The 27,990-nt window shown below is 41.2% G+C and overlaps 1 protein-coding gene across 1 annotated transcript; it reads right to left on the reverse strand.

Annotated features, from left to right (window-relative positions):
• Positions 1–6,826: 6,826 nt before the first annotated feature.
• LOC126281288 (alpha-crystallin A chain-like) lies at positions 6,827–26,122 on the reverse strand. Its single transcript, XM_049980111.1, has 4 exons — positions 25,968–26,122; positions 25,675–25,875; positions 16,916–17,137; positions 6,827–7,135 (listed from the first exon to the last, which is right to left on the reverse strand). The coding sequence occupies exons 2-4, from the start codon at positions 25,873–25,875 to the stop codon at positions 7,019–7,021; spliced, it is 540 nt and encodes a 179-aa protein (XP_049836068.1). The 5' UTR covers positions 25,968–26,122; the 3' UTR covers positions 6,827–7,018.
• Between the last annotated feature and the right edge of the window lie 1,868 nt (positions 26,123–27,990).

Consider the following 27,990-nt stretch of genomic DNA (forward strand, 5'->3'; position numbering starts at 1 on the left):
TTGGTTGTAAGTGCACGCCAGTGCTGTCTCAGTACTGCACGGCAACTGGCATCTGACCTTGCGCCATCACTGAACACAAAGTGTGTACAGAAGGCTTCGGCAGAGTGGCCTTTGGTGTCGGAGACATCTCTGACGCTTCTTCACAGGAGGGAACGTCTAGAGTGGAGTCGTCAACATGCTACCTGGGCGGTCGAATAGTGGGCCAATATTCTTTTCACAGATGAGCCCCGATTTGGTCTGGTGAGTAATTCTAGACGGATTCACGTCTGGAGGGAATGTGAAACAGGATTTCGGGTCCTAAACATTGTGGTATGAACTGATTACGAAGAGGATGTGTAATGGTGTGGTCAAGGACCACTCGAATCCCCTTTCATGAAACTGTATGCGTGAATCAGCAAGGTTTAACTGCTGACAGGTATCATGAAGAGATCTTGGAATATCATTTGCGGTTGTTGCAAGGTGCAGTGGACCCAGACTTCGTAACTATGGACGATTATGCTCGCCCTCATAGAGTACAGAAGGTTGTCGTTATCTTGAAATAGAAGACATTGCATGCATGGCGTGGCCTGCTCGCTCTCCCGATTTGAATCCCATACAGCATGTCAGGGATGCACTAGGGAGAGAGGTTGCATCACATCAGCATCCATCAATCACTCTCCAACATTTGTGAGCAACTCTGGAGGAAGAATGCGAGTTACTGCCCCAGACATGAGACTGGCAACAACATTCATAGCATTGTTGTCAAGCTTGTATTGCTGTCAAAGGCGGTCATACCCCATACTGGACACATTAATCAGTTGTCAGAATGCGTGTGCAAATCCGTTAAGTTGGAAAAAATGAAAAACATTTTTGTCTACCGTTACACATGTTGCAGTTGTTTATGTTCTGTACTCTTTGCGCCGTTTCTCCACGCATGCTCATAAAATAAGGATAATAGCAGAATTTGGTGCCACACAACGTGGCACTACACAAAACTGGGGCTAATAGCATCAATATGGGATATGATTACCATGCACTCTTACACAGGCTGCACAATGGGTTAGCATACTCTGGATCAGGTGGTCGATCAGCTGCTGGAGTATAGCCTCCCATTCTTGCAGCAGTGCCTGTCGGAGTTCCTGAAGTGTCATAGTGGTTTGAAGACGTGCAGCGATACGTCGACCGAGAACATCCCAGACGTGCTTGATGGGGTTTAGGTCTGGAGAACAGGCACGCCACTCCATTCGTCTGATATCTTCTGTTTCAAGGTACTCGTCCACGAGGGCAGCTCGGTGGGGCCGTGCGTTATCGTCCATCAGGAGGAAGGTGGGACCCACTGCATCCCTGGAAAGGCAGACATACTGGTGCAAAACGACGTCCCGATACATCTGACCTGTTACAGTTCCTCTGTCAAGGAGAAGCAGGGATGTACGTGCACCAAACATAATCCCACTCCACACCATCAAACAATGACCTCCATACAGTTCCCCTTCAAGGACATTAAGGGGTTGGTATCTGGTTCCTGGTTCACGCCAGATGAAAAAGCGGCGGGAATCACTGATCAGATTATACCTGGACTCGTCCGTGAACATAACCTGGGACCACTGTTCCAATGGCCATGTACTGTGTTCTTGACACCAGGCTTTATGGGCTCTCCTGTGACCAGGGGTCAGTGGAATGCACCTTGCAGGTCTCCAGGCGAATAAACAACGTCTGTTCAGTCGTCTGTAGATTGTGTGTCTGGAGACAATTGTTCCAGTGCTGCAGTATGGTCCCGAGCAAGACTACCTGCAGTACTCCGTGGCCGTCTGCAGGCACTGATGGTGAGATATAGGTCTTCTTGTGGTGTTGTACACTGTGGACGTCCCGTATTGTAGCGCCTGGACACGTTTCCTGTCTGCTGGAATCGTTGCTATAATCTTGAGATCACACTTTGTAGCACACGGAGAACCCGTGCTACGATCTGCCGTGTTTGACCATCCTCCAGTCGTCCTAGTATTCTAACCCTCATAACGTCATCAACATGTGTTCTTTGAGCCTTTTTCAACACACAGTCACCATTAGCACGTCTGAAAACGTCTGCACACTTACTCTCTGCACCGTACTCTGACATGCACCAACACACTTCTGCGTATGTGGACTGCTGCTAGCGCCACAGTGCGACGACCGCAGGTCAAATGAACCACATGGTCATACCCCGAGGTGATTTAAACCCACAAACCTATCACCAGAGCGTTCTTTCACCATTTATCAGCATTATCCTTAATTTATGTGCAAAATGGCTCTGAGCACTATGGGACTCAACTTCTGAGGTCATTAGTCCCCTAGAACTTAGAACTAGTTAAACCTAACTAACCTAAGGACATCACACACATCCATGCCCAAGGCATGGACTGCAGCGCCTAGAGTCGCACGGCCACTTCGGCCGGCTAATTTATGTGCATTATTGTACTTTACTATCACCTGTTTATACTGTTTTGTTGCAAAATAAGTTCAACCTTGCAAAATTTCCGTTTGCTACTTTAATTTTGGACTCCAGTGTACGTTTCAGTGGTCGTGACAGATGAACGTTGAGAGAATGTGACGAAAAGTAAGAAGACGACAGCTGCAAAAGTCACTGCAAAACTGAATTCACCCTTGCGAACTCTGTCAACACGAAAATAACACGAAGGGAGCTCCATAAGCTGCGAACTGCATGGCGAGCTGGAATTCCAAAACCACTAATTTGCAGTGATGCAAATTACTGTAACAGAATAACATCATGTCAGTGTCATGAAACATAGGCTACGGAGAAATAGAAGAATATCAATTCGCCGTTTGAGTCTCGTTTTGCACTGTTTCCAACTTCTGATAGAGTTTACGACTGGTGAACATCATCTCATGTGATGATCCAAGAGTGAAACATGATGAGGGTTCAATGATGATTTTGGCAGCCATATCGAGATGTTCCATGGACCCAGTGGTTACTCTGCAAGGCTGCATTACAGCCAGGGATTATGTGACCATTGTGGCTGATCAGCTCCATCCAGTGGAACAATATTGGTTCCCCATTAGAGATGCAGTGCTCCAAGACGACAGGGCTTCTGTTGACAAAGTTCGCATCGTCCACAACTGGTTTTCATGAGCACTTGGATGAAGTGTCACATCTCACCTGCCCACCCCTGTCATCGGATTATTGATCCTTTGTGGTGCATGACTGCTATCCACCTCCATCAACATCACGTGAACTTGCCCTTATTTTGCAGGAAGAACGGTATAAGATTCCCTTAAAAATCATACATGATCTGTATTTATCCATTCCGAGATGACTGGAAGCTGCTTTGAATGCCAACAGTTTTCCTTCATGGTATTATGAGTAATAATGTGTTGTGTTTTTGATGCTTCTGTCCACACTCTGTTCTCACATGCACTCCCACGTTATTCTTCATACATTATTACTCATCCAACTTTCACTGCCCCCAGGGGCAACAACAGACTAGACCATCCTTATAACATTCAGTTTGAGCATACCTAGCTCACTTTGGGTGCTGATGTCACCATTGGCTTCATTCAAGACTCACAATCTGCTCTATCAACACACTTAAGCAACCATTACAAGCTGTCACTCAGGTGTGGTTCTAGACAGGGTGAAAATCCTGATTCACGACATTTTTTCATTAGTTTCAAAATGTGTTAAACACATCCCTAACTGTTTGCAAGTTGTTGATTATCTAGGTCAATTAACTATATTATTTGACTAAGTGTGTTTCACCGGAAATTATTATGAAATTCCAAAGAAACGCATAAAAAACATGGTCACTGAACAATGTACCCTGAAATGTCAAGATCAAAAGAAAAATTCCCCTTTCTGCCAACTACTGGCATTGTCAGGTTTCGATTGTGTCATCATCATTAATTACTGGTGACACAAAAAAAGGCTCATTTCTGGACAGGAATGTAAGTTGTCCTTGGTATTTTGTAAGAACTTTTCTGATGTTGTGTTTAATTGTTTTCTTGGAGCAGTACTGAACTAGCACCCATTTTCATACTGATTTGGAGTTTTGATCTGGAAAGAATACATCCATCACAGAAAGCAAAAATCCCCAGTTTTCACAACTGAGAAGTCCCATTAGTAAAGCCTCTTCTTCTTTAATAGTAAGAACTGACTAACCACCTTGTGTCTTATCATGGAGACCACAAATACTGTTTATCATTTGTCCTTTCAGAATTTTATAAACTCCGCTAGCCTTGGTAACAATTATTTGTCCACTTAAAATTTCTGAGACGCATTCCTAAAACATTCAAACTAAATTTCTTCACTTCACCCAGTTTACATGTGCAACATTTTCACAGTAACAACTGTAATGATTTCACCTGTCTGATGCAACAAAAAGAACTGTGGCCTACATGAGGAGTACAGGATACCAAACCTCGAAAAGCAGAAGCATAAGCTGCCGTTTGGCAAACACAAAAGAAACTTTGCTACTTTTGGAGTTATCATTTGATGATCCAGATGGTGCCTATCAAGAACCCTGATGCTTTTCGGTGAGTGGTTTCCTTTAATCCTATAGTACTTACACTCTACAAGAACTTTCCCCTCAACATTTGTGGTCTTCAGGTCTAATTCATAAGTCAACATACAGACACTGCAATCATTTCTTCATACCAATACTAGACAGTTACACATAGTTGTTGCTGCATTCACTGTGTCACAGAGTTGCTGTGTTTGTTGGGTCACATTCTTGCTGCATTTATAAATGTTTGTTCACAAAAGAACTTCACCCCAGGTTCCTCAGGTGTTCAATTTCAACCCAGTTTCACCACTTCTTAAGTTTTACTTATGAGTCTATAATAGGTAAGCATAATAGATTAATTTTTGTTATGGCTCTATTTTTCATCGTGACGGGATAGTACATTACATGCATAAGACCTACTTGTTAGATTATTTATGCAAATAAAATTTTTAGATCATAAAAAAAATTAAAAAAATAGTATCTGTCGGGAAAACATTAGTAGTTGGATAGAAAACAACATTCACGTTTAGAATTGCCAAAAAGTAGTATTTCTAAGTAGAGAAAATTTTTATTTTCACATAAGATTCATTTTGGAAATTGCTCTCTTTGGACAGTACAGTTCAGTGTCACATTAAAACAAAGAAAATTTTACGAACTCTTCCTGTTATGTCCTACCTACTTTGTACTCTTAAGTAATGTCCTGTACTGACACAAATGAAGATATTTGATAGTACAGAAATGTTTCATTTGCATGTAAATTCCATTCAGAAATATTTGTGTGTCAATTATTTAAGGCGAGTTGCTGAAAATTTGTTCTCAAATACACTCCTGGAAATTGAAATAAGTACACCGTGAATTCATTGTCCCAGGAAGGGGAAACTTTATTAACACATTCCTGGGGTCAGATACATCACATGATCACACTGACAGAACCACAGGCACATAGACACAGGCAACAGAGCATGCACAATGTCAGCACTAGTATAGTGCATATCCACCTTTAGCAGCAATGCAGGCTGCTATTCTCCCATGGAGACGATCGTAGAGATGCTGGATGTAGTCCTGTGGAACGGCTTGCCATGCCATTTCCACCTGGCACCTCAGTTGGACCAGCGTTCGTGCTGGACGTGCAGACCGCGTGAGACGACGCTTCATCCAGTCCCAAACATGTTCAATGGGGGACAGATCCGGAGATCTTGCTGGCCAGGGTAGTTGACTTACACCTTCTACAGCACGTTGGGTGGCACGGAATACATGCGGACGTGCATTGTCCTGTTGGAACAGCAAGTTCCCTTGCTGGTCTAGGAATGGTAGAACGATGGGTTCGATGACGGTTTGGATGTACCGTGCACTATTCAGTGTCCTCTCGACGATCACCAGAGGTGTACGGCCAGTGTAGGAGATCGCTCTCCACACCATGATGCCGGGTGTTGGCCCTGTGTGCCTCGGTCGTATGCAGTCCTGATTGTGGCGCTCACCTGCACGGCGCCAAACACGCATACGACCATCATTGGCACCAAGGCAGAAGCGACTCTCATCGCTGAAGACGACACGTCTCCATTCGTCCCTCCATTCACGCCTGTCGCGACACCACTGGAGGCGGGCTGCACGATGTTGGGGCGTAAGCGGAAGACGGCCTAACGGTGTGCGGGACCGTAGCCCAGCTTCATGGAGACGGTTGCGAATGGTCCTCGCCGATACCCCAGGAGCAACAGTGTCCCTAATTTGCTGGGAAGTGGCGGTGCGGTCCCCTACGGCACTGCGTAGGATCCTTATGGTCTTGGCGTGCATCCGTGCGTCGCTGTGGTCCGGTCCCAGGTCGACGGGCACGTGCACCTTCCACCGACAACTGGCGACAACATCGATGTACTGTGGAGACCTCACGCCCCACGTGTTGAGCAATTCGGCGGTACGTCCACCCGGCCTCCCGCATGTCCACTATACGCCCTCGCTCAAAGTCCGTCAACTGCACATAGGTTCACGTCCACACTGTCGCGGCATGCTACCAGTGTTAAAGACTGCGATGGAGCTCCGTATTTTACGGCAAACTGGCTGACACTGACGGCGATGGTGCACAAATGCTGCGCAGCTAGCGCCATTCGACGGCCAACACCGCGGTTCCTGGTGTGTCCGCTGTGCCGTGCGTGTGATCATTGCTTGTACAGCCCTCTCGCAGTGTCCGGAGCAAGTATGGTGGGTCTGACACACTGGTGTCAATGTGTTCTTTTTTCCATTTCCAGGAGTGTAATTTTGTTATAAGTAAAATGTCATAAATAGTTTTTAGTTTTGAAGTTCTCTCTTCCTGCTTTTAATATGCCCAATAAGTGTAACAGGGAAAATAAAAAATAACACTCTCTTTATTTCTCTGTGCTTTATTCATAAAATGTTCTTAGAAAAGTACATTACTCAAATCTGGTGAAGCCAGTCTTACAGTTGCAGTAGAAGAAATACATAAAAAAGGTAAATCATGGAATGCACAATCAGTCTTTTTATTCCAGAAAATGGAATCTTTCAAATGGAGTAATACTTCACATAAAGTTCATTATTTATGCTTCCATTTTCTCCTGCTTATCATCTGGATTCTCATGTCCTGCTTTCGCGATAGCTGGTTTATTTGTCTGCACAATAGGCACTACACGCTCAGTTGAGTCTTTTAAGGGTGCCTGTAACAAACCAATGAGCAGCAACATTATTTCAGAGATTTTTTTTTAGCACATCACATTTGCCATTTACTGCGTAAAATTATGTATTTCACTTCACTATTGCAATTTTGGCATTTGGACTATTATCAAATGGTACTGCAGAAGCTAAAAGATACCCTAAACATGAAGCACAGGGCTTATATATGAAGTTGCACAAACAGGCCATCAGGACAGTAGTATGTTTAAAACAATGAGGAGTTGTACAAACAGGCCATCAGACAGTAGTACATTTAAAGTATAAAAAAAAAGTGAAAACAGTATCTCATTCTGCTTCAGTACATGTCAGACTTTTATAATCCTCAGACCTGTGTATATGTCATCGTCAAAGCTAAGTCTTTTCACTGTAGGAATATAGTAACACCAAATAAGGGTGAAGTTCTTGCCATTGTGCAATGATGTAAATTACACGAACTGTTGCCATCGTGAACATCTTTAACACAAACATTATAAACCAATGTCCTAACACACTGTTTAGACGTAAACCCAGGCAGCTGGCATCTAAATACATTCACAAGTAATATCTTTTGTGCGCTTATCATAAATAGCACATTCCAGTGATAACAACTATAAGATTCATATTGTAACATCCTTTTATATCTCTTGACAGTATAAAGCTTTCTATGTGATGATATAGTCGTAAGTTGCAAAGGTCTCACAGTGAGTTGGGTGCTCATGCAGAACCTGGGAATAGTAATCTTAAACATCACAGATGGAAAAGTACAGAAGGCACAAAATGCTTGCCTGTGAAAACAGCCTAGAGTGCGGGACAACATATTGAGAAAACCACCAACAAAATGTCACCCTCATAAAAACAGGGTATGTCTTTTTACTTATCTCTAACATCGGAAAAATAATGCAAATACATAAGAACACATGTACATGTAATAATACAAAACCAATGTACTTAAAATATTAGTAACAATGTAAGAAGTTATTGAACCATATTATGATGCACTACTAAAATAGATTAAACAAAATCCAGTACAAAGATAAAATGAAGTTACACAAAAAAAATGTGTCGAAGAGCACTTGAGTATTCCTCGTTACAGTGTATACAAATTGCAATGCAGGAGAAAACTTTAGGAACACTTATAAAACTTGATACACAGATTTTATGAAGAGCTAACATATCACATAAGATAAGAAATTCTAAAAATAAGATAAAGATGAAAATAAAAGTGGTAGCACATATCAGTCTCTGATGTTATTTCAAAAATACATCCTAAGCACCAAACATATTGTAAAATAAAGGTACATACTTATATCTACAAAATGTTAGGCCAGTATACCTACTTCAAATTGGAAAAGGTCATGTGCCCTTATGCAATGTTACTTTTATCATTTGCACACAAAAGAGACAGGAAGCTACGTAAAAATCTTCTATTTCTTAAATCAGTTTGATCATTAAACAAATATATGTAAATTCACAGCCCTCCATTATAAAAAAAATTTTCATATCCTGCCCCCATTGTATCTTATGACTGTATTATCACATAGGAACTGTATATTGTCAAGAGATGTAAAATGACATTGACATGAAGCTTACAAGTGTTATCCCTAGAATATGCCATCTCTTATAAGCACAGAAAATATGACTGAAGAATTTATTATTACACCAATGGCCTCTGTTCACATGTAAATAGTGTCTTAGAATATCAATTTATAGTGATTTGTATTAAGTATGGTGACACTGGCAAAAGGTTACATAATTTACATCATTTCACAATGTACAGAGCTTCGCATCATTTGATGTTACTGCTCAACTTTGACAATGACATGTATACATGTCTCAGTATTTTAAAAGTCTGACATGTGCTGTAGTAAAATGTAAGTAACGGTGTGTTTGTGTGACTATATTTATAGGCCCTGAGCTTTATGTTTTGTATATTTCCTAGCATTTGCAGTAGCACTGAATAAAGGCCCAAAGGCCGAAACTGTAGTAGTAAAGTGATATAAATAAATTTCTACAGTCAATGTCGAACACAATGTCTTTCAAAAAATTCTACACAACTGTGAACCCTAACCATGACATATTAATGAGACATTAATTATTCCTGAGGTTCTTATACTGTAACTAATTCATGGTATGTTTTGAAGTTCCTTGGAAGAGTTGACTGTTTCCTTTAGCAAACAATATCTTGATGGATGATCTACTATTCAGGTGTTTTTGTACAGTGCTGTCATGTGTACAAGTTGCCTTGATTCCAGGAGAACTCAATTGTAGTCCAGATAGCGAGGAGGGCTGGCACTGGATTTTCAGGCCCCAGTTAAGCGTTCTTGGGCCCCTTCACATTTTTTTTTTTTTTTTTTTTAACATTTGATGTTTTGATAAAGCCTGAAAAATTTATATGCGCAAAATAATCAAATAACACCTTAATAAAAAAAAATTAATGCTCGCACTTTACATAAATTCTATACTTTACAAATCTATACTTTATTTCTAGCTTCTTCAAATGTGTGGTTTTTTTTATTCCTATGTAATCTAATGATCAGCCTCAGTCTGACTATTGTGATCACAGATAATTCAACAAGCCACTCTTGCCCCATAGTAGTTGTCAAAGAATGCCTCGTGACCACTGTGCTCGTACAACAGTAACAGGCAAAAAGCAGAAACCATAAGGCTACCATTACATCTGGAAATACGTTATTAAAACTGCACTTATGAAGAGCATTGAGAGGGCACATAGAGGGAAGTGGCTAAACAAGCCAGACCCAAAACTAACTGTGCGAATCTTTTTTAATTACAAAGTCTCTTCTTTCACACTCTGCCTATGAACATCCGGCACAGGCCTGTTTAGGGAACTACGAATATTACCACTGCTTCCCAGTGTACAGGAACACTTTCAATTATTCATTGCACAAGAACCAAACATTCTACAGATATCATACATATGACATTTTGAAGAGAAACCCTGAAAGTTTTTTTCATTTATACCGCCACAGCGTAGTTTGGTAATTTGCTGATAGTCAGTGCTAGTTGCAAACATGACGATTTCAGGAGCAGAGTGAGCTTTCTGTGCATTGGAGTTCGGAGGGGGGGGGGGGGGGGGGGAGTGTGCTACAGCTGTGCAACGGATGTTTAGAACCAAGTATGGTACGAAGCCACCAACAAGGAAGGCCATTTACCACTGGCACAACAAATTTATTACGACACATTGCTTGTGCCCAGCAAAGAGAGGCTGATGTCCCAGTGTGAGTGAAGTGAATGTGGAGCGTGTATGAGGGACAATCATAAGGAGTAAAAAGAAATTGGAGCATTGTGCATCCCGTGAAATCAAAATGACTCCATTGACAGCGTAGAAAGCCCTGCGACAGAAGCTGTTTATGAAACCATTCAAATTGGAGCTAGTGCAGAAGCTCAATGACGACGACAAAGACAAGCATTTTGAGTTTTGTTCGCAGTTGCAACAGCTGAATGAGGATGAGGATGGCATTGTTGATCATTTAATTTTTAGTGATGAAGCCAGTTTTCACACTAATGGGAAAGTGAAGTGCCTTGTCATGTCGAAAACTGTAAGGGCCATTCTTCTTCGCAGAGAGCACTGTCACTTGATATTCCTACTTGGACATGTTGCACCAATGGCTGATGCCTCAAATGCAATTGGACTCTCCATTCATCTTCCAGCAGGATGGTACTCCTTCCCATTTTCATCGTGAAGTACCTAACATGGAGCTGCCGCATTGTTGATGGGACGTGCTACAGAAGGGAACAGCTGTTTCATGAAATGGCCTCCCCGATCACCAGATCTCACTCCGTGTGACTTTTTTCTGTCGGGACACATTAAATATCTGGTGTACATACTGCCTCTACCATGTGATGTAGCAGAGATCCGGGAGAGAATATGGGAAGAGACTGCTACAATCGATGATGTGATACTGGAACAGGTATGGCAAGAATTCGATTACCGTACTGATGTCTGCCGGGTCACTCATGGTTCAAATATTGAATGTTTGTAAAAAAACCTTCACCCTCTACATTGTCAAAAATATATCTCTTTTCAAACCAATAGCTCAGTTCATGAGATCAATACTACACATAACATTCACAAAAATTTAATGTCACTTAAATGGTCCAGAAAAGTGCACATAATTCAAGAACACACATTTTCAATAATTTGCCAGCAGCGATAAAGTTCAGTTTATGAGGAGCCTAAAGTATTTATTTGTGGTCAAATCGTTCTACTCCATTGATGAATTTCTTAGTAGAAACAACTGGTGTATGTATGCATGTGTGTGTGTGTGTGTGTGTGTGTGTGTGTGTGTGTGTGTGTGTGTGTGTGGTGGGCACCTATTTCAAATGTTTATTGTATATTCTTGTTCTTCTGACATGAGTTACATCCTGGAGGACCTCCTACCTATGATTCAATTGGAACAGAAAGTACATCTGATCCAGTCTAAACACAGCACAAAAATGCCATGTTCTCTACATGCTGTGAGTGTAGAATCATCTAGGTTTATGAAGTTCCATAAGGAATCAACTGTGTCCATCACGTTACCTATATCAGCATATTTTGTAATTAGGTTTCCTGCAACTGTATCTAGAACAACATTGATAACATTTACTTTAAAATTTTCCTCTGGGCTGAGGTTTAAATCTTCTTCTGGTGTTTCATCTACAAAGCGTTTTCTTTTACCCTTCTGTGTTTCTGTTGCATGTTTGTTACAATCAAGTCAGAAGTTATTTCAAATTTTAATGCCACCTTGCAACTTTCTGCATAAATATTATCCCAACTATTTCTCAGTTCATTTAATTCTTGCACTCGACCCCTAATACTGGCTCTTCTCAACATCTATTGTGGCTTTCCCTGCTGGAAACACCGTGACATATATGTTTAGTGAAGTTAGTACTTTGTACCACATTTAACACAATGACACACTCTGAAATAATTTCGAATACTTCTGAATGCCCTTTGGATTTATACATAGCTCTGTAACCAAATTAAAATTGAAAGTACATTCAATCGCCCTTTGTAATCCTGGCAAATGCTTATCACATAGACCCATATCAGGTATCCACGCAGACTATCTCATTTCCGATAGTCCATGGATATTTTCTTTCAAAGGTTTCAATCTTTTGGGACCAGAATGAAGAAAGTTATACATTTTTTAAACAAATCCACACTCCTTTCCACAGTGTGGATGCCATGAAGATTTAATGTGTTGACTGCTGCATGCATAGTGATGCAGGATTCACCACCAAGCAAGGCCAGATCACTTTTCACTGTGGGCAATGTAGCGCAGTATAAAAGCATTTTGCTCTCTTCACGCATTACTGGTAGTGCCATCAACCATACCAAAAGCATTTACTATATTTTATCTCTGTTACACCCCCCCCCCCCTCGTAAACCATGGACCTTGCCGTTCGTGGGGAGGCTTGCGTGTCTCAGCAATACAGATGGCTGTACCGTAGGTGCAACCACAACGGAGGGGTATCTGTTGAGAGGCCAGACAAACATGTGGTTTCTGAAGAGGGGCAGCAGCCTTTTCAGTAGTTGCAGGGGCAACAGTCTGGATGACTGACTGATCTGGCCTTGCAACATTAACCAAAACGGCCTTGCTGTGCTGGTACTGCGAACGGCTGAAAGCAAGGGGAAACTACAGCCGTAACTGTTCCCGAGGACATGCAGCTTTACTGTATGATTAAATGATGATGGCGTCCTCTTGGGTAAAATATTCCAGAGGTAAAATAGTCCCCCATTCGGATCTCCGGGCGGGGACTACTCAGGAGGACGTCTTTATCAGGAGAAAGAAAACTTGTGTTCTACGGATCGGAGCGTGGAATGTCAGATCCCTTAATCGGGCAGGTAGGTTAGAAAATTTGAAAAAGGGAAATGGATAGGTTAAAGTTAGATATAGTGGGAATTAGTGAAGTTCGGTGGCAGGAGGAACAAGACTTTTGGTCAGGTGAATACAGGGTTATAAATACAAAATCAAATAGGGGTAATGCAGGAGTAGGTTTAATAATGAATAAAAAAAAAGGAGTGTGGGTAAGCTACTACAAACAGCATAGTGAACGCATTATTGTGGCCAAGATAGATACGAAGCCCACACCTACTACTGTAGTACAAGTTTATATGCCAACTAGCTCTGCAGATGACGAAGAAATTGAAGAAATGTGTGATGAAATAAAAGAAATTATTCAGATAGTGAAGGGAGATGAAAATTTAATAGTCATGGGTGACTGGAATTCGTCAGTAGGAAAAAGGAGAGATGGAAACATAGTAGGTGATTATGGATTGGGGCTAAGAAATGAAAGAGGAAGCCGTCTGGTAGAATTTTGCACAGAGCATAACTTAATCATAGCTAACACTTGGTTCAAGAATCATAAAAGAAGGTTGTATACATGGAAGAATCCTGGAGATACTAAAAGATATCAGATAGATTATATAATGGTAGGACAGAGATTTAGGAATCAGGTTTTAAATTGTAGGACATTTCCAGGGGCAGATGTGGACTCTGACCACAATCTATTGGTTATGACCTGTAGGTTAAAACTGAAGAAACTGCAAAAAGGTGGGAATTTAAGGACATGGGATCTGGATAAACTAAAAGAACCAGAGGTTGTACGGAGTTTCAAGGAGAGCATAAGGGAGCAATTGACAGGAATGGGGGAAAGAAATACAATAGAAGAAGAATGGGCAGCTTTGAGGGATGAAGTAGTGAAGCCAGCAGAGGATCAAGTAGGTAAAAAGACAAGGGCTAGTAGAAATCCTTGGGTAACAGAAGAAATATTGAATTTAATTGATGAAAGGAGAAAATATAAAAATGCAGTAAATGAATCAGGCAAAAAGGAATACAAACGTCTCAAAAATGACATCGACAGGAAGTGCAAAATGGCTAAGCAGGGATGGCTAGAGGACAAATGTAAGGATGTAGAGGCTTATCTCACTAGGGGTAAGATAGATACTGCCTACAGGAAAATTAAAGAGACCTTTGGAGAAAAGAGAACGATGTGTATGAATATCAAGAGCTCAGATGGAAACCCAGTTCTAAGCAAAGAAGGGAAGGCAGAAAGGTGGAAGGAGTATATAGAAGGTTTATACAAGGGCGATGTACTTGAGGACAATATTATGGAAATGGAAGAGGATGTAGATGAAGATGAAATGGGAGATAAGACACTGCGTGAAGAGTTTGACAGAGCACTGAAAGACCTGAGTCGAAACAAGGCCCCCGGAGTAGACAACATTCAATTAGAGCTACTGACGGTCTTGGGAGAGCCAGTCCTGACAAAACTCTACCATCTGGTGAGCAAGATGTATGAGACAGGCGAAATACCCTCAGACTTCAAGAAGAACAATAATTCCAATGCCAAAGAAAGCAGGTGTTGACAGATGTGAAAATTTAATCCGTTTAATAAGTCACGGCTGCAAAATACTAACGCGGATTCTTTACAGACGAATGGAAAAACTGGTAGAAGCCGACCTCGGGGAGGATCAGTTTGGATTCCGTAGAAATGTTGGGACACGTGAGGCGATACTGACCCTACGACTTATCTTAGAAGCTAGATTAAGGAAGGGCAAACCTACGTTTCTAGCGTTTGTAGACTTAGAGAAAGCTTTTGACAATGTTGACTGGAATACTCTCTTTCAAATTCTGAAGGTGGCAGGGGTAAAATACAGGGAGTGAAAGGCTATTTACAATTTGTACAGAAACCAGATGGCAGTCATAAGAGTCGAGGGGCATGAAAGGGAAGCAGTGGTTAGGAAAGGAGTGAGACAGGGTTGTAGTCTCCCCCATATGTTATTCAATTTGTTTATTGAGCAAGCAGTAAAGGAAACAAAAGAAAAATTCGGAGTAGGTATTAAAATCCATGGAGAAGAAATAAAAACTTTGAGGTTCGCCGATGACATTGTAATTCTGTCAGAGACGGCAAAGGACTTGGAAGAGCAGTTGAACGGAATGGACAGTGTCTTGAAAGGAGGATATAAGATGAACAACAAGAAAAGCAAAACGAGAATAATGGAATGTAGTCAAATTAAATCGGGTGATGCTGAGGGAATTAGATCAGGAAATGAGACACTTAAAGTAGTAAAGGAGTTTTGCTATTTGGGGAGCAAAATAACTGATGATGGTTGAAGTAGAGAGGATATAAAATGTAGACTGGCAATGGCACGAAAAGCGTTTATGGAGAAGAGAAATTTGTTAACATCGAATATAAATTTATGTATCAGGAAGTCGTTTCTGAAAGTATTTGCATGGAGTGTAGCCATGTATGGAAGTGAAACATGGACGATAACTAGTTTGGACAAGAAGAGAATAGAAGCTTTAGAAATGTGGTGCTACAGAAGAATGCTGAAGATTAGATGGGTAGACCACATAACTAACGAGGAGGTATCGAATAGGATTGGGGAGAAGAGAAGTTTGTTGCACAACTTGACTAGAAGAAGGGATCGGTTGGTAGGACATGTTCTGAGGCATCAAGGGATCACAAATTTAGCATTGGAGGGCAGCGTGGAGGGTAAAAATCGTAGAGGGAGACGAAGAGATGAATACACTAAGCAGATTCAGAAGGATGTAGGTTGCAGTAGGTACTGGGAGATGAAGAGGCTTGCACAGGATAGAGTGGCATGGAGAGTTGCATCAGACCAGTCTCAGGACTGAAGACAACAACAACAACAACAACAACACCTCTGTTACAATAATTTAGCAAATAAAGTATCCAGCTATATCAACTGATTCGTTCTGAACATCGTGTGACAGGTAATGAACCATGTGGTTTCCTACTTGTTGAGACATTTCAATTGTACTTAAATTCTCTTTCACAACTGGACAGAACTTCAATAAAAACTCTATGAGACGCCCAAAAAATTGCCACATTTACGTTCTCAAGGTCACAATCATCACTCAAAGCTAAACCACTTTCCATGAGAAAAGACTCACTTTGATTACGTGATACAGCAGTAAGATCCAATACTGCTTTTCTATTACACAGTTTCGGTCTAAAAGATTTTCTAGGACTGAACAACTATTTTCTAACTTGTGCCCATCTAAGTCTAATGTTTTGTGAATAGTGCTCCTTTCATGTCGACTCACTTTTTGTGGCTAACAGATTCTTCTACCTCTAAACTAATGAAGCACTATTTTCCCCTTCGCAGATCGACATACAAAGCTAAAAGCTTCTCATTCCCTGTTGATATAGCCATTACAATATCTTCAGTTTCTGTTACAGTTACATCACTGCCACTTGCTCTAATACTATCACTACCACTTTTTAGTGTGCATTTCTCCTCAACGCAAATGCCACCCTTTTTGTCATCTCTGTCTTGATTGAGGTGGTTCCATCCCTGCACCATCGCTGCTACAGACGATTCTGAACATTGCCTTTCTTGCATTTTAACACCTGCAAAATTTTGAAAATGGCACCAATTTTTTGCACAAGAGGGTATCTACACTGCAACAGTTGTAAGAGGGACTGTGTAACTAACAACGTAACTTGTCTCCAAGAACCTTTATTTTGTTCACTATCAATGAAGGCAATCTAAATGACTTCATTACATGCTTCTGTCTCCCCAGGCACTCCTATTTTAGCAACTGGCAGAAAACTTAACAATGTCTGTTCAATTTCATAGCACTGTTCTGAGGACCTAAGGCAGATATCTGTGCAAAATTTAACCATGAACTCCACTTGTAAATAGATGATCGATAAATTAGAAGTTAAATAAAAAATCAATCTTGCTTTAATCACAATGCTTGCCCTATGAATTTTATGTCAAAAGAATGTACACTGAAGTACATACTTACCTTTTTGGGTGTTTTAATGGTGAGAACACCATCTGATGATAACTTTGATGTTACAGCATCTATGTCAGTATTTTCAGGCAATTTATAACGACGGGTAAACTGTCTTGATATGAAACCATGTTCGTCTTGACGTTCCTCATGATTACCCTCAATTACAATAAAATCATCTCTAATCTTCACCGATACTTCATCAGGTTTGAAATGCTGGACATCAAGATTTACCTACAAAAGAAACAACCGTCAACATAAAAACCTAGCAAAAATTGCATACAGTATTTTGTTTTGTACAGAGGGTTTACATCTGCAAACGACTTAATTTTTTTTCGTTCTCATATTATTATTTAACTGTGGACTGTCTGTCAACTTTGCATTACTTGGCCAAATTCAGTTACTGATATTTTTTCATAGAAAAAAGCGTTTAAGAAATACAAAAATCACTCTTCCACGTAGATATTTGACCTTTGATGGGACATACAACACACACCAACATTGACAAAAAGAGTAGCCTTAATATGGAAACTAAGTGTGGGATGGCTACAACCTAGCTTGTCAATCATAGTAAGTTACTCTCTTTATCAGCTTAGGAAAGTCCATTTACTTCTTGTAATACAGGTCCACAGCTTTTATACACTTTTTAAATAACATCACATTTATTTTCAGTGTTAACTGTTTTATTGCACTATTTCAGTTTCAACTTTTGTGCTATTTCGAAGCATAATATGTGTGGTTATATTCATAATATGTGTGGTTATATTATATCATAGAAACACGTTAAAATAATGTAATCATAATGAATATCATTCTTGAGGTTAATATTTTCACTGGTTGTTATCAATGACAAGAGTATGTTTTTTATTTACATGATCACGATGGCCGACTTCAACTGGCATGCAAATAACAGAACTACTCACGCTATGAACAACAACAAAAACAACAACAACTTACATTATTACTACGAAGAGCAACACAGCTGTACAATAATGGTATTATTACCCTATTTTTTTGCAGTAATATAACATAATCCTTACCCTTAAAATGGCACAAAACATGAAACTACAGTAATGCAATAAAACAGTTACAGCTAAAAGCAAACATGATACTTTTAAAAAATGTTAGCAATGATTCACAAAAATCATAAAATATTTAAAACATGCAGTTACTTTAAAAAGGTGAGAGGTTCCAAGTGGTCCACAATGCATAGTAATTGGATACCCAGATGTTCACAAGGTAACCTTAATGCACTCCTAGTGAAGGGACTGGATGAAGTAGGGGTGACTGACGTATGAATCCCAATACATAGCTCTAGCAAATGAACAATGAACTGTAGTTGGCACATGCACACACATCAAACAATAATTTAAAACTAACACTTTACGCTATTAAGATGTTACTACTTTATGTAGATACAATAAAAATGAGATATGGTGAGAACTGCTCCACTTCAGATACTTCACTGAGCCGTTCTCATTCACAAACTCAATTGATAATAAACTTAATGTTTAGCTATTTAATGTAATCGACTAGGTTCCATAAGAGCATGTGAACCATGACTATTTGGTCATGGAATGAGGCCATAATCAACTCTTAAAAACTGATGCCATTATAAATAAAAATTAACTGTCACATGTATGGAAGATCACCACCTGAAAACATCTTGACCAATCTGGTTGATTTTTTTTATTTTTTGTTGTGATTGTTATTCTGACGACTAGGTTCGTATAAGCGAAAAGTTTTGGAAAATCCAACGGAAAAGTCGGAAATTAACATAAACTGCCGTATGTACGAAATATCATCAGTTAAGAAAGGCTTGACTGATTTTGTTGATTTTTGTCTTTGTTATGTTAGTAACTGCCACGACTAAGTCTGTATGACAGCAAATTTTTGGAAAATCCACCGGAAAATAAAAATCAGTTGTATCATCGCTTGAGAATGGCTCGAATGGTGTGTGTGTGTGTGTGTGTGTGTGTGTGTGTGTGTGTGTGTGTGTGTGTGTGTGTGTGCCTAACAGTGGATGGTAATGGTATTTTAGGTATGAAAAAGAAAATAATGTTTTTGGATTCAGTTTGACAGTCCTACAATCACGTGGATTAAAAAAAAAAAAAAAGCTATGTCAAAAAATAGACGAAGGGGCTCGTGCGTGCGCACACACAAATCGTTTCAATTTGTTATGTTTTTGGGCATACAAACGAACAACGTCAAAACCGAAGAGGGAGGGGCGAACTTAAAAAGAGAACGTAAGTGGTTAAAAAGGGCATTCTGTCAGGAAATGGCGAACCGTCAGAGGTTGAGGGCAGTGAACACCAAGTGCTGGGGTCACACACACATGACCACAGTCTCTGGCAGCTGAAACCAGACTACGAGCAACAGCAGCAGCAACAATGAATAATGGGAGAGGCAACTGGGTGAGGATGAGTAGGAGGCTGGGGTGGGGATGGATACCAGGTTAGGGGTGGGGGAAGGTAAAGTGCTGATGAGGAACATGCAGGGACATGGTGGAGAGAGGGTAGGGCAGCAAGATGGAGTCAGGAGGTTAGACAGAGGGCAGGGGAGGTAGCGGTAAAGGACAGAAGTAAAAAGACTGGGTGAGTTGGCGGAATAGAGGGCTGTGTAGTGCTGGAACAGGAACAGGAAAACTTTGGATTTTTTTGTAGGGAAAGTTCCAACCTGCACATTTCAGAAAAGCTGGTGTTGGTGGGAAGGCTCCATATGTCATAGGCTGTGAAGCAGTTATTGAAATGCAAGAATGGCACATTAGATGGCATGCTCAGCAACAGGGTAGTCCATTTGTTTCTTGGCCACAGTTTGTTGGTTGCCATTCTTGCGGACAGATAGCTTGTTGTTTGTCATGCCTACATAGAATACAAACACAGTGACTGCTGTTTAGCTTGTACATCACATGACTGGTTTGACAGGTAGCCCTGCCTTTGATGGGATAGGCAATGTGTGACTGGACTGGAATAGTTGGTGGTGGGAGGATGTATGGGACAGGTCTTGCATTTAGGTCTATTGCAGGGATATGAGCCATGAGGAAAGGGGCTGGGAGCAGGTGTTTTGTAGTGATGGACAAGGATATTGTATAGGTTCGGACATGATGAGAGGTAGTCAAAACCTTGGTAGAGAATGTAACTCCGTTGCTCCAGTTCTGGGTGGTAATATGTTACAAAGGGAATGCTCCTCTGTGGCCGGACTGTGGGGCTTTGGGAGGTGGTGGATGACTGAAAAGATAAGGCATGAGAGATTTGTTTTTGTACAAGGTTGGGAGGGTATTTACAGACTGTAAAGGCCTCAGTGTATTTCAAGAGGGACTGCTCATCACTGCGGAGGCAACGGCCACAGGTGGGTAGGCTGTATGGATTTCTTAGTATAGGACAGGTGGCAGCTGAAGAAATGGGAGTATATGGGACAGGTGGCAGCTGACGAAGTGGGGGTACTGTTGGTTGTTGGTAGCTTTGATTTGAACAGAGGTACTGCTGTAGCACCTTGGAGGTGGAGGTCACCTTCTGGGAAGGTGGCTCGTTGGGTTGAGAAGGACCACATGAAGTGAATGGGGGAGAAAGTGTTGAGGTTCTGTGCAACTTGGGTAAGGCGTCCTCACTCTTGATCCAGATCACGAAGATGTCATCAATGAATCTGCACCAGGTGAGGGGTTTAGGATTCTGGGTGTTTATGAAGCACTCCTCTCAATGGCCCATGAACAGGGTTGGGACATCATAATGCCATGTGGGTAGCTGTATCCCGAAATTGTTTGTACGTAATGCCTTCAAAGGAGAAATAATTATGGGTGAGGATATGGTTGGTGATGACGACTAGGAAGTAAGCTGGTGGTTTGGGAACCATTGGGCATTGCAAAAGGTAACTTTCAATAGTGGTAAGGCCTTGTTCATTAGGGATGTTAGATGAAGGAAGGTGGTATCAATAGTGACGGACATGGCACCATGTGGTAAAGGATCAAGAATGTTGAGAATCTGTGGTGGAAATGGTTGGTATCTTTTATACAGGAGGGTAGGTTGCGGGTTACAGGCTGAAGAAGTTGGTCTACAAGAACAGACATTCTCTCGGTGGGGACACAGCAACAAGCCACAATGGGGAGTCTTGGGTAGTTGGGCTTATGGACTTTAGGAAGCATGTCGAAGATACGAGTACAGGGAGTGGTAGGGATGAGGGGAGAGATGGATTTCAGAGAGAGGTTCTGTGATGGACCTCAGAATTTGAGGAGACACTGGAGATCCTGCTGGATTTCTGGAATGGGGTTACAATGGCACGGTTTGTAGGTGCATGTAATCTGACAGTTGGCGGAGTCCTTCGGCCAGGTAACATTTGTGGTTCACAAAAATAGTGGTGGAGCCTTTGTCAACAGTTAGGATTATAAAGTCAGGACCAGTTTTTAGGTGGTGTACTGTGGTTCTTTCTGTGGATCTAAAGTGAGTTATTTGGCGAATGATGGTGGGGCACAGGCTCCACCACTGTTAATCTATCTTCCTATATAAAAGATACCAACGACCTCTTCCACCGAATCTCCACAGTTCCTGTTCCTTGGGCACATGGTACCCGCTCGTCACTTCTGATGCCACCTCCCTTACACTAACTCCCTAATGCCCGCTGCTTTACTGCTACTGAATACTACATCTCCCAACACCTGATGGATTCCAGACCTACAACCTCCTTCCTAGGCACCATGACCAGCTATATCCTCACCCGCTAGTACTTCTCCTTTGAAGGTATTACCTATGAACAAATCTGGCATACGATTATGGGGCACCCACATGGCACTATCATATGACAACCTATTCATGGGCCATCTAGAGGAATCCTCCTAAATAGCCAGAATGCTAAACCACTCACCTAGTTCAGACGCATGTTCCTCCAGAACCTCACCACCTTCTCCCCCATTCACTTCATCTGACCCTAACCAACCCAACAAGCCACCTTCCTAGATGTTGACCTCCATCTCAAAGATGGTTACACCAGTATATCTCTCTGTATCAAACCTACCAACCACCAACAATACCTCCACTAGTTGCCACCCTGTTCCATACCAAGAAGCTCCTCCTGTAGCACCTATCCACCATGAGTATCACATCCAGTGATGAGTAGTCCTTCTCAAAATATACCAAGGGTCTCAGTGAGGCCTCCCCATCTCGTACAAAAACAAATCTCCCGTGCTTTATCTTTCTAGTCCCCCATTGTGTCCTAAAGTCCCACCGTCTGGCCACAGAGAAGCATTCCCCTCGTAACTCAGTAACACCCAGGAGTGGAACAACAGAATTACATTCTCCACCAGGGTTGAACTACTTCTCGTCGTGCTCTGATATAAAGAATGTCCTGCCCACTATCTATCTCCCCCCCCAATTGTGACGGCTATCCCTGCAACAGACTTAAATGCAAGACCTATTCCATACATCCTCTCACTACCACCACCTACTCCACTCTTTTCACATACATCAAAGGCAGGCCTATTTGCGAAACTAGTCATCTGATGTACAAGCTAAGCTGCAACCACAGTGCAGCATTCCACGTGGACATAACAACCGACAAAGCTGTCTGTCCACATGAATGGCAGCCCACAAACTGTGGCCAAGAAACAAATGGACCGCCCTGTTGCTGAGCACATTGCCCAACACGACATTCTTCATTTCGATGACTGCTCCACAGCCTGTACCATATGGATCATTCCCTCCAACATCAGCTTTTCTAAATTGCACAGGTGGGAACTTTACCTGCAATATATCCTGCATTCCAATAACCCTCCTGGCTTCAACCTCCATTAGTCATTGCCCTCACCCATCTAGCCCCTTCCCTGTTCCCATTCCAGCATTACACAGCCCTCTATTCCACCACCCCATCCATTCTTTTTACTGCTCTCCTTTTCCACTACCCCCCCCCCCCCCCCCTCCCTCTCTCTCTCTACTACTACTCAATGTCTTAACTTCTGGCCTTATCCTAGCTGCCCTACCCTCTATTGGTGGCTGAAAGTTTATTTTGCAACTGTCTATTTGTTGTGCCTATCTATGACTCAGCATCTCTTCTGTATGGTGCGTAGCGACCATCCTTTTCGTAATATTGCTACATAAATGAGGCTGGCAGTTATGTAGAAATATATAATAAAGGGGAAGCATTGTTGCCACAAATCTCAAAAAGTTCTTGACCGATTTGCTCTATGTTTTTACATGACACTCCAATCAATATTTAGACAGAAAGGCTGTATTTTTTAAATAATAAGTCACATACATGAATATACATTTAATACTGGTACATAAAGGGAAGCATTGTTGCCAAAAAATCTCAATAAGATCTTGATAGACTTACTTTAAATTTTTATGTGATACTCTACCGAACATTCAGACACACACACACACACACACACACACACACACACACACACACACACACACACATACACACAGAGAGAGAGAGAGAGGGAGAGAGAGAGAGAGAGAGAGAGAGAGAGAGAGAGAGAGAGAGAGAGAGAGAGAGAGAGAGAGAGAGAGAGAGAGAGAGAGGGGGGGGGGGGAGGGGGCAGAGAACGAGGAGGAGATGGACAGAGAGGGGAGGGTGGGAGGTTATGCACCCGGAGATAGCTGGATGTGGAAATGTAAAGTGAGAAATGGGGAAGAGATGATGAGCTGAGTGTGCGTGTGTGTGTGTGTGTGGGGGGGGGGGGGGGGGGGAGGGAGGGGTTAGGTTGTATATACAATTCCCATACATATTTAGCAATTGCAAAGCATTGCCGTATTTTGCTAGAAAATCAAATCAAAATTAAGCATATACATACACAAAATTACAGTAGTATTGTAAATGTATAATAAGCAATAGGGTACAAAGCGCATAGCCCCAGTCTCATTGAATTCCTCAACAAAATAAGGAGGGTGCAAGAAGAAAGCCTTGAAAATGTGGGACTTCTCACTCAGATTCTTCAATCCTACTGCATGATACTGAAATTGGAACCTTCAGAACACAGCATACTTTTCTGTGAAAGGGCTATAAAAGTTGTCTAAGTGCATTTACTTCTTTTACATCACACTGCCTATAGAGTGAATGTAGCATTTAACAACTCGTTACTATCAACCAAAATACCCATGAGGGAGCATTTGTACAGAAATGACAGAAGTCTAAGACAGTTAAAAGAAAGTTTACATACAATAGGCCTACATGGACTTAAACCACAGATTATTCTGCTGCTTTCCTGGACTAAGATAACAACATTCTTTGTGAAATGAGTTCTCCCAAATTATGACAAGAAGATATCAAGGAGTGAAAGCATCCAAAGTAAACGAGCTTTCATATTCCAATGTCAAAGACAGTGCACATTATGCTAATGCATTTATTTTCCTTGCAAAATCCATAACTTGGTGCTCTGAAGGGAACCTTCCCAGTATTTTCAGTCCTAAGCATTTAAAATCTTTGAGCTGCCTCATAATTCGATCACCTTGTGTCTATGGAACCTGGAGCTGGAAACATAAACAGGTGGCAATCACAGTAGTAGCTCTTATGTACTGCTTCCAACATGACACATCAGTCCACACAAATAAAGAATTAAATGCTTTCTCCACTAGGATGTCCCAAACCTCTTCAAGCCATGGTACACAGCAGATAGCCACTTTCCCCTCTCCCTGTAGGCAAAGACAGAGTTCTCCACTCATTTCTGAACTAGGTACATGAACTGAATACTTTTCTGTCCACTGAAAACAGAAGCATACAAATGTAGCAGCTCTATTACATCTTCTCCACAAGAGCTCTACAATTACCTCTGATATAATACTGTAGTCTGTGAACCAGCAGAGCTATGTGCTATGTATCTCGTTGTTAAGAGCCTGCTCAACCCTTCTCAAACTGAAAAGTAGCTTCAATTGCCTTCCTTATATGACTACTTCAAATCATGTACTTACTTTTCAAACACTTCTTCTTCAGTACTCCGTAAAATCTGCTGAGGATGTGCGAATGCTGGTCAACTACAGTGCAACAAATGCTTACATATTCTTTTTTAGACACTACCGTACCAGTACCTGTCACCTACAATCACCACTGCAGCAATAGATATTTCCTCACTGAAAACTACAATGTAATGTGTGAGGGCACAGCAAACAGCTAGTTACTACAGTTTTTCCTGTTGCTAACATATAGGGTGGTAGGTTTCTACATTCTGATCAGAAAGAGTCCCACTGAAAGTGACAGATTTCAGTCTCATAGAGGCAATGAACCGAAGGTGTTCATGACTCTTGCTGTTTTTAAGGGTTGCACAACGGCATATATAGGGAACACAGTTAAACTCTAAAGTTTTCTGTAGGAGCTCAGAAACCATCAAAAAGGTGAAAGAAACGACTATGTAAGTGAGAGTAGTCAACCATTGCAGTCAAGCATCACCTTGCTTATTCTTGTTATGGGAAGTGTGGCACATTATGTTTAAGCGTGTGTCAAAGCGTAACACCAATATCCTAATTGTCCTTTAACAATAATGAAACAGGGTTATATCAACAACAGAGACTTATTTCTTAGTATTAAATTCTTTGATATGGGGTACCCACCGGACACGCGTAGGTTGTTTTGGCATCAAGAAACGTCCTATTGTTGTACTAGATGAACGCGTGGCAATACGCGTGTCAACGTTAAACAATGCAAATAGCTGTCAAATTGAAGCTGAGAATATATGGTATAAAATGCAGATGAACAAGCGAAAGTTAAAATAGTTTGAAACAGCAATAGAAGCAGTCCTGTTTCGCCGCATCAACATGCAAATGTAAATTTCCCGATTAAGTCTTTACCTCGAATCCTCCTTTCCACTTTCTAATGTGTGATTTTCCGCTTCGACGAAATGGCTGATGACGCCACGAACGCAGGTATCCCGACCGTAAAGGCATAGTAATACTTCTTGGAATAAATATATCATCGGAAAAAATTCTCGATCCATGATCTGCTATCGGCAAGTGCTCCTCCACCAGAGCGCCAAGTGGGCAAAATGCCATCTACAAACACAGAACAAGAAATTAATTACATTTTTACCTTGGTAAAATGATTTAACTCCTGCCATTGCACGTAAACTTCTACTTAAACTTACTGTTCCGAAAAGTGTAGACGGCGCTTATCTCAACAACCAACACCAGAGAGTGCAAAAGCTTTCTTGCGAGAAAACCGGCGCGCCGCATATATACAGGAGCGTTTCAATTCCAGAGATCTCTGGAATGAACCCGTCGACGCGAGAACGATACTATCCCCACCACGTCGTCCCAGCTCTGACCAAGCGACCAATGACAACTCAGAACTGGAAAATCGGTAGCAGCTGATTCTTGTTTACAGTCTAAAGCAATGCTGCGTCTTTGAAAATATGCCTACTGATGTTAGAAAATAGTTTCCTGTGAAAATTTTATGTATAGGCGACAATTTTACTTGTTTGTGAAAAATTATGTGTAGCGTCTTTTTCGTATTGCTGTTATAAGCAGTGTAATCAGATGACGTATGCGCATATGAAGGTAAATCCGAAGCTTCTAGAATAGTTGCTGGTTTTTCTACCAGAAATGTTTGTTGTACTTCACAGTGTAGTACCGGTAGTAAAAACAAGCCCTGTGTCGTAAATGCTATCAAATGGGCGCCAAATAAATTATATGAAGTGCCCTTATTTTATACAGAGCGTAAACGCATAGCACTATGTGGAAACATGGTATTTTTTTGTCGTCGTGATGTTTGATCCGGTATTCACATACATTGTCCTTCGACTGGTGCTGCTTTGAAAATTACCTACTGATGTGTGGAAATGTTTCCTCTGAAAATTGTTTGTATTTGTGATAGTTGTACTTGTTTGTGAAAATTATGTGTAGTGTCGTTTTTCGTATTACCGTTTCATCCAGTGGAATCAGATAATCTCTGCGTGTACAAAGTGAAATCTGAAACTTCTAGAATAATTTCGAGTTTTCTACCAGAAATTTTTGGTGTATTTTACAGTGCAGTGGTAAAAACAAGCCTCATATCGTGTAGGCTATCAAATGGGCACCAAATAAATTATATTTAGTGCAGTTATTTTACACGGAGTGTAAACCCATAGCACTACGTGGAAAATTGGTATTTTTCGTCTTAATGTTTGATACGGTATTCACATACGGCATATCCGTTGTACTCCCGACGCATTTGTTGTATCAAACCTTCTTACATTTTGATTTAGATCTTTGGTTTAAAATTACTCTACCAAATGGAGCCTTTATTTACGAAACTCGACTTCTTAAAGTTGCTGAAACAGAACCCCCTTACTTGTGTACGTTTAAATTCTTCCTGTGTATTAGTACAGTTTCTTACTCTCGTGCTGATTCCAAGAGCGTAATAGGAAGGGTTGATAAAACAAAGTGGTCTGTCTGTAATGACTGAAGCTATTGATGTAGTTCACAAACAGGTGAGTTGGAAGAAGGCCAATGAGCAGAGTAATGTTCCAAAAATTACTATTGCGAACTTGTCCAACAAGAAGTACAGTGCACGTCAGAGAGCAGCAGAAACAAAAAGAGCCAGACTTACACTTGTGGGTAAAGATCTTGAAGAATAACTGGTTTAGTACTGCCTTGTAAAAGTTCCTTTCTTTGTGCTTATCCGTAATACCGTGTGAAGGATGGCTATGCAACTCAGCACGCTTTCAAAGACGAAATTCCTGGGAAAAGGTGGGTAGTTATTAAACGCCACAAAATCAAACTGTCAAAAACAATTCCTATAGGAACATCCTATTGCAGGTCTCTTTGGTTCAGAAAAGCTAGGAGAAATAATGGTGAGGATTCAAGGCAACTCTTGAACTACTCTTAAGCTTAAAACAGCCATAACTTGTAACAGAAGTGTGCAAGATGAGTATTGGAACAGCGTGTCATTGAAGTTATTTATGCGATTTGAAAGGGATGATGAATAAATATGAAATACTCTGTGAGTGAATAATGAAAACTCCGGTACATTTAGAACGCTGATATCATTTTCTGAATACTTTATGACAGAGGTAAGGAAGGAGGCCTTTCTAGGATTATTTTATAAAAATTTGCAAAATGGGAAAGCATACCGTATTTCAAAAATTGTTCCATCTTTGCTTCTGTTATTCATCTCACGCTAGGTGAGGA

Source organism: Schistocerca gregaria, chromosome 7, assembly GCF_023897955.1.
Source record: "Schistocerca gregaria isolate iqSchGreg1 chromosome 7, iqSchGreg1.2, whole genome shotgun sequence".
In the NCBI taxonomy this organism is placed as follows: domain Eukaryota; kingdom Metazoa; phylum Arthropoda; class Insecta; order Orthoptera; family Acrididae; genus Schistocerca; species Schistocerca gregaria.

Bases quoted from the DNA above. Each gene is read 5' to 3' on its own strand.
- LOC126281288 (XM_049980111.1), bottom strand. From the start codon at position 25,875: ATGGCATTTTGCCCACTTGGCGCTCTGGTGGAGGAGCACTTGCCGATA. The intron at 17,138-25,674 runs GTAAAGACTTAA...TTTCTTTTGTAG, and splicing joins AGTGGAAAGGAGGATTCGAG to GTAAATCTTGATGTCCAGCA. The intron at 7,136-16,915 runs GTAAGTATGTAC...GGTTTGTTACAG, and splicing joins CCATTAAAACACCCAAAAAG to GCACCCTTAAAAGACTCAAC.